This window comes from Myripristis murdjan, chromosome 5 (assembly GCF_902150065.1).
Source record: "Myripristis murdjan chromosome 5, fMyrMur1.1, whole genome shotgun sequence".
Taxonomy (NCBI): domain Eukaryota; kingdom Metazoa; phylum Chordata; class Actinopteri; order Holocentriformes; family Holocentridae; genus Myripristis; species Myripristis murdjan.
The window spans coordinates 6,853,502-6,861,231 of NC_043984.1; the positions used below are offsets into that span (position 1 = coordinate 6,853,502).

The following is a 7,730-nucleotide window of genomic DNA, read 5'->3' on the forward strand; positions in this document are numbered from 1 at the left end:
GAGTCACTGCGACTGCCTCGACTGTAAACAAGGGCCAGGCGAAAGAAAACTCTAGAAATAGGCCTTACATCTGTGCTGTTTCCCACTAGTGTGGTCCGGAATTTACATTCAGCCGTAGGAAGTATCGTATTACGACACTAGCCATCTATGCGAAGTTTTAATATCGTACGGGTCGTGTTTTTTGCGGAGACAATCGATGAGAGCACAGAGCTAGCTTCGGGAGCTAGCTAGCCAACCCCATTAGCTAGCTTACCTTCTCCGTTGCTAGCCTCGCTGGCTAGCCAGCAGCCAAGGGCCTGGTGCGGCTGAAACCCCCTGCATGCCCTGCGTGTTTCTCTCTGTACTGCGACCAGGATCCCCTGAACCGTGAGTCCTGTCTCTCTTGTTCGCCTTGATAACGTAATGAACCTCTGGAAAATATGTACGAAAAGCTAGTATCAGTTAGCCAGTTAGCTTAGCAGCAGTGCTGACATGCCAGGCTTAGCCAGTAGGGTGGGTATGGTTATGAAATCCAATGTTTACAAGCAGTGGTGGCGATTGATGCTACTGTGTGTGCTGCTGCTTTGTATGATTGAACTAACAACGAAAACTAAATGTTTAAAATGTGTTTTAAACTCTATGTCTCCCCATGTTTAGTAGTATCTAAGCCGGAATAGTGTTTTTAAGAGCTCTTTGTGGCCACAGAGTCATGTTGATTGCATCACCACTAGTTTATCATTCAAATGATGCATGTAAAATCAGGCTTTCTACATTGGCATGAATTTAGGGTACATATACAGTCCATGGATATGGGCAGGTTGATGATGATGTCTTACAGCCACACTGTTTGAATGAATCTGCTTTCTGCTTTACTGTTAACTATGTTATTAACAAGGCTGGGGGAAAATTGATTCATGTTAAAATATTTTTTTAAAAAAGTAAAGTATTAAAGGTATCATATGAAAACTAGACAACTTTCTGTTGATCTGTTGATACCAAGCATAGGCTATAAGGATAAAAGGATACAAGGAAGTGTATTTGTCATTATACAACAGGTTGTATAGTGAAATTAAAATGTGGTTGTGTAAAATGTAATTCAATGTAAAATGTAGGTTGTTGGCAAGGGTGCAAAATATTACTCCAAAGTTTGGTTAATATTTGGCGAGGGAAAACCTCGCTTCCATTTCAGAGGGGTCCCTTGACCTCGGACCTCAAGATATATGATTCAAAATAGTGTCTCCCTGTAGAAGAAATGCCCACCCTTTGCCAATTCCATGCAGTTTGGGACACAAACCATGCAGTTGCGAATGTGTTATTTTGGTCTCTAATAAAATGGCACATAACCTGTATGTAGAAATATAATAGTCTTGGAATTGCAGAAATTGGGTTTGTCTGGGAAGTTGAGACTCTTATGGATTCATTGATCCCAATTTTAATCATGTGTGAGCCCACATAGTAGGCATTTCATTGTGATAAGACCATTAAAAAAAAAAAAAATGACGTCTCTGGGTAAAATGACTCATTTTGACCTTTGGGATAATCACAGCCTCATGAAACTTTACAACCACAAACTAGAGGATAATTCAAAGAGCAAAGATTGCAGTAAATCATACTATTGAATTGCTCTACTTAAGAATCACAATACATATCAAAACAGCACCCATGTATTGTGATGGTACCAAATTGGGATATAAGCATATTGTCCCAGCCCTAATTATTAACTTCACTTTCCTGTTAGAATTCACATCCGGGTTGATCACAGTATTTTCGCTTTCTGTTGTCTTAAAACTTGCCTGTCTATTGTAGGAAACTGTACATGTAACTGTTTTTACCAGTTGAATGGATAAGCACGGAGGTCCAAGCACCAGTGGCCCTTCACTACATGAGAATCCGTTTTGCCCTGATGATTGACTGTGTGTGTGTGTGTTTCAGCTGGGTGGCTGGTCAGAGCAGCCTCCTCCCACCATGGAGGCAGGAGGGAAGGACAGTGAAGAGGAGACACTGCAGACGGCCTTCAAGAAATTGAGGGTTGATGCTGAAAGGTGAGTGTGTGTGTGTGTGTGTGTGTGTGTGTGTGTGTGTGTGTGTGTGTGTGTGTGTGTTAATTGTGAGTTTTCAGTTGTTATCTCAGCCCATCTATGCTTTGCCTTGCAATATTGTCTGTAGACTCTCATTGTCTGATACTTAGCTACTACTTAGCCTGATACTTTGCTGTTAGCATGCTCTGCTTGCTGTTAGAAACATAACTAGTAACACTGAGTCTGATGAAGATGACAGCTCATAGTTCAAGAAGCTAAGTTTGGGAAATACTTTAATAGCCCTCAGTAAAAGGAACATCTTCTCCTGTGAGTTTATAACCAACTAAAGTCTTTCAGGTATTAAATGATTAAAGTGCATGTTGTAAATAAATCCCATAGAGAATCACTGCCCAGAAATTACTGCCTGTTTTATCATTAATATTATATATATTTCAGTTGAATTTGACTAATCTCAGTAAATTCCTAGTCAGATTATTTTTTAGGGAGTGTCAGCCCTATTATATATGCTGAGAGACTGCTGTTTATGTATATGTTGATGCTGAGAGTTTGGGGACTGGTATGTGACATGTTTTGTGACATCTTCTAAAAGTGTGTGCCTCTCTGTATGCCTTCTCCCCCAGTCTGCCCGTTGCTGTGAATGTTTCTGAGGCACTGGCTCCCAGAGCAGTGCCGCGGGCTTGTCCTGACACTAGCGGAGCTAAGCCCAAACTTGGCTGCCCAAAGGACAACTGGCACGGGTGAGTTGAGGTGTTAGGTTTGTAGTCTTATGGGCTGCCACCCTCTTTGCTACTAGTTTCCCTTGAACAAGGAACTTAAAACCCTGCTGCTCCGCTATATTGGATTGATCCCAGACAAGTGAATTTGTGAAGAACAATGCATATAACAAGTATCCTCAGTCAAACGCCTTTCAAGTTACTAAATCATATAGCCAAATTGATCTTGTTTCAACCACTCGTTTGAAGAGTCTGGGAAGCTGTTTTGATGTAGCCAACAATTCTGTGAGAAAAGAGATGGGTTTTGGTCTACCTTGCTCATGCAGTATTTTAGTCAAACAGATGTGGGCCACATTTGTTGATATTGTCCCCCTGTCATAAACATCTTTCATGTCACTGTAGGGGAAACCAAATGATTGAAACATAAGCCCATTTATCTTAAGTTTGTTAGTAGATTTTTGTTTGCATCTCTGTGACGCCTCTTTTAACACATGGGTTTTACATGTTTTGTTTTGTATTGTCTTGTTTTAATCAGAATTACCAGCTTTAAAAAAAAAAGAAGCAGATCACACTGTTTACATTAGCTGAAATCCTGTTCACCTTGAGGATAACTGGTGTCTAAATCTTCCAGCTTGACTGAAACACAGTGTTTCCTTCAGTGTTTCATATCAGTGGTCTCACATTACAGCTGCATCACAAGTCAGGGTCCAATCCAAATGATATAGTTACTGACGATTTATCGTATTACACTGATAATGTTATGCTGAGTTTACGGACACCCTTAAGGGCATGTCCTGTATGATTGCAGCTAAGCATGTCACAAATTAGCAGGTGACCTGCTTACACCCCTGCCAATTAGGGCTGAAGCTGATAATCACCTGAGAATTACAGGTTTCAGAATGTGAGACGTAAATGCAGGTTAACCTGTTTAAAGTGAGCTCAAGTCCTGGATTGCACTGGCATTTTAGATTAGTGTAAAAGAGTATTAGTGTCATTTCAACTGAATTTTATTTTATTGGTCAAGTAAGTTTAGTTTGCTGTCAGGGTTTGTGACTAAATGATTAAAAGAAAGACTAAGGGCCTACTCACATTAGGGCCATTTGCTTCGTATCGTGCTAAAACAAAAATGCCCCCCTCCCCAGCCCCCGGCTGGCCTGCACTCACATTACCTAAAGCCCAAACGTGCCCATGCGCGATTGCCCCTGGTATGTACGGCATCACGTTGAAATACAACAACAGGCATGTTCTGACGTCATTATAAATCAATATAGCTCAACTTCCTCCTTCTTCAGAAAGCGTCCAACTGACAGCTGGAGCGGCACCTGTCAGATCTGGCAGACCAGACCTGACCGGGTGGCCGCGCACCGCACAGTGCTGGCATGAGGTCTGCCGGATCTCCACGCACACAGACTGCTGTACTTTCATTATAAACCGACTTTTGCGCACGCGCTGTGTGTGTGACCGTGCATGTGCTCATGTACGCGCCCGTACCGTGCTGAAGCACACCCCTTCCAACCGTGCCAGAGCGGGGGAAGTGTACTGTATTCAAGCACGGAACGGAGCGATCACACTGGTCAAATAATCCGGATTTTAGGGGCAAATGTGCTATACTTTCTAGTAGGTTATAACTAACCTATCAGGAGTCTGTGTGGCAGTGAAAAGGGAGGTTTGGCAGCAGAGGTAGCTGAGTGAGAGCCTCACAGACTCGGGTATTCATCTGAGTTGTCCAGCAGGTTTTCATTGACATTTATTTTGAGTGTCTCAAAGTCTTATTTGTTCGATAGACCTCTCCTTGGCATTTTTAAAATGGTGATTTTGTCTTTTTTTGCCTGGAATTTAAAACAGGTATTGTCAAATCATTCAAAATACAAATAAGTTTCCATTTCTATCTGCTGTCTTGCTATCGCTCTTCCCTTCCTCCTCTCCCTGCCTTTCTGTCTTTCCTCTCCTCTTCTCTCCAATTTCAGCTGTATGAGGAAAACTTCCAGAGGAGCATCCAGAACTCAGAGGCGCCGGAGGTCCAAGTCTCCCATCCTCCATCCACCCAAATTCACCTACTGCAGCAACACTGCAGCATCAACGCTTTCGCCCCCTAGCAGCTGCTTGAAGCACCAGCGCCTGGCCGTGCCTGAGTCTTTGGAGTCTTGTCCTGGTGGTGAGGGAAGAGCGCCCTCCACCGTGGCTGTTGCAGCTCACAAAGAGCTCTCTTCCTCAGGCGCCTCTGCCCACATTTCCCTTCCCGTGTTTGGCGCCTCCGCTGGGTATGAGCCAAGTATTGGTGCTGGAGTTGTGGTTTCCTCCACCCAGTCCCAAGAGATCCCCACTGTTATCACTACTACTGCGACCACACCCAGGCAGGGTGGCGGGAGCTCCACAGCGGCCCAGTCAGGCAGGGAGAGCGGCCTTGAGAAAGTCTGCGGTGGGGCAGAGTCTGAGTCAGGAGCTGTTGAAGCCTCCGATTTCCGCGCCTTGTCCAGGCTTCACAGCAGTGGCTCCTCAGCCGGTCCTTGCCCCCCGTGTTCCTGTGCCCGGAACGAGGGCTCCAATCCAGGGGAATGCCAGGGAGAAGGTGCACAGGGGGCAGGATCTCAGTGCCAGTGCCAGTCCAGGTGCCAGACGCTCCACCCAGGCTGGCATGGCGTAGAGGTGTACTCCTTCACGGGGCTCCGTAATGTCATCTCTGAGTGCGAGAGGAGCCTGCCCAACCACGAGGACGCCAGGCAAGCAGAGCGCACCCCGCACAGCCCCAGAACTCTCAGTAACACCGCCACAGCTACATCACCTGCATCATCGCCGCCATCGTTGTCGTCAGGCTCCCCTCGCTCGTGCTCGGAGCAAGCGCGGGCCTACGTTGATGACATCACTATAGAGGACCTTTCTGGCTACATGGAGTATTACCTCTACATCCCCAAGAAGATGTCACACATGGCCGAAATGATGTACACATAAAGCTAACTGAAAATAATTATATCAAATAAGGAAATTAATAAGATAAAAGAGGATTTTTTTTGTTTGTTTTGAAGGTAGAGGAGTGCAGAAAGGCAGTGGAAAGAATGTAGAGGAGGATCGGTGGGCAAAATGTGGATCAGGCATGAAAGTTGTAATTTAAATATACAGAATTAACTGTTAATTAACCCAGGTTGAATTCTCCATTCATTTTTTTTTTACCCCTTTCCTTTATTTGATCCTGCCCCTCATTCTACTAGAACTGACAGAAAAACATTGACGTGTTCTGTTTCTCATTAGTTTTGACTTTCGTCCCCTCACTCCTCTTTTTATTTTGTTCTCTATGGATGACATCAAATTTTTGGTTTACAAATGAAGTTGCCAAAGCTCTTGGTGCAGGGTCTTGCAGAGAGAGGTAAGAGTAGGAATATGCAAACTTGTAACGCCAAGTGTGATTATGTTTGTGGTGTTGTGACTGCAAAAGTCACCTGTCTGGATTTTATTTCACTCAATAAAGAATCAGACCTTTTTTTTTGTTGCTGAAAACTTGTCATTTTCTTGTCTGACACGCAGTAAATCCACAGACAGAGAAAGTTGTATTTGTACGTCTGTAATTTGTGCACATATATCACATTTTACCAATAGTTACATGTGGTTATCACTCTGATGATCTGCCTTGTAGTCCAATATGAATTTACACTTTACAGCATTTTTAATGGCACATCAATGATCAGAAAAGGCTGTTGGTGAGAGACTGCAGTGCAAATGCAGATACAGACCTATAGCTTGAGGGACATGGTGAAGAGCAACGTGATAACACTTAAAATGGCCATTATTAATGGATGCCAGAGAAAACAGTTTTATCTTACATTCAGCAGAAGCCTTACTGCATCTTTTAACTTGTTTCACACATGTACACAGTGTGATGATAGTCTGGTGGTAAAAGTGAAACCAACCTCCCACAGATGCATTCAGGGTGCCATGTCTTGGATGCAGAAAAGCATTCAACACATGGTCCACCGCTGATATCGGACAAAAATTACAAATGCACTTTTCTTTATATTACAGAAGTTATGTTTATTTTCATTTACAGCAATGAGACCCCCTGATTGGCATTGAAGTGCATTAGGGCACACAAGGTTACGAGAAAGTAAACCAGGTTGGCAGCTGTTGTGGTTTCAAGAAAACTCATGAACTCAGAAAGTCCCGCCGAATGGTTACAACAGAAAAGAAACAAACCACACTGCAAAGTCTGCCTTTTTCTAAGAGAGGATTTTAGCAGTGTAGTAGGATGTATTGTGGACTTCCCCTCCACCTGCCTGCTCTCTTCCAGTGTATTCATCTGAGAGAGCTGCAGTACAGCAGAGGATCTGCAGTGGTGAGAGTGGTACTGACAGCCAGCCACTCCAGCTCCACTGTTCAGTCTCTCTAACAGTAACTCTAACAGTATCACACCGGAGGAACTGGGGCCGTTTCCAGGTATGTGCACGTGGTTCCCCAGGCGGCTGCTGTATTATAGAGAAGTGTTTGTGGCTAACATGTTAAGGGTTGAAAACAACACCTTAGATGAGAACTGCAGTGTAGTTTAATCTGAAAAACATGAAACACATTCAGCTAGTGGTTTTCCCAAGGCTTGAGTATTTGGACTTAGAGTTTCTCTGCAACCATGACCTACATCAGCTGTTACCTCAGTCAGTGTCAGCAAAAGCTGTGCAGTACATGAGTGGAAATGCTGGCCTCAGATAAAGATGTGTATGCAAGCACAGACACACACTTACACACACATAAATGACATTTTTAGTATAATAATAACATGGCATACTTGCACTTTGTAAAGTACAATGTATGTTGTGAAATTAAAGACAGCAATATAATGTAATGCAGTACGAAAGTCTGCATTAAGTGAATCTCCTGACTCCCAGCAGGCCGCCAGGCATATCTGTGACACACACACATCTTAACGTGTGTGTGTGTGTGTGTGTGTGTGTGTGTTTTCTTTCAGCGTTGGCTGTATTTATGCCCTTGATTCTGACAAACCTGACAAGCCTGTAAT

General features: G+C 43.7%; 1 protein-coding gene across 1 annotated transcript in view; it reads left to right on the forward strand.

The window, feature by feature from the left end:
* Nucleotides 1–6,223, forward strand: part of oser1 (oxidative stress responsive serine-rich 1) — a 6,373-nt gene extending 150 nt beyond the window's left edge. Inside the window, exons 1-4 of the mRNA XM_030051544.1 lie at nucleotides 1–366; nucleotides 1,912–2,021; nucleotides 2,639–2,755; nucleotides 4,699–6,223. The exon at nucleotides 1–366 is cut by the window's left edge and continues 150 nt beyond it. Of these exons, the coding sequence (XP_029907404.1) occupies nucleotides 1,945–2,021; nucleotides 2,639–2,755; nucleotides 4,699–5,680 (1,176 nt within the window). The 5' untranslated portion in view covers nucleotides 1–366; nucleotides 1,912–1,944 and the 3' untranslated portion in view covers nucleotides 5,681–6,223. The remainder of the gene's footprint in view (nucleotides 367–1,911; nucleotides 2,022–2,638; nucleotides 2,756–4,698) is intronic.
* The last annotated feature ends 1,507 nt before the right edge of the window (nucleotides 6,224–7,730 follow it).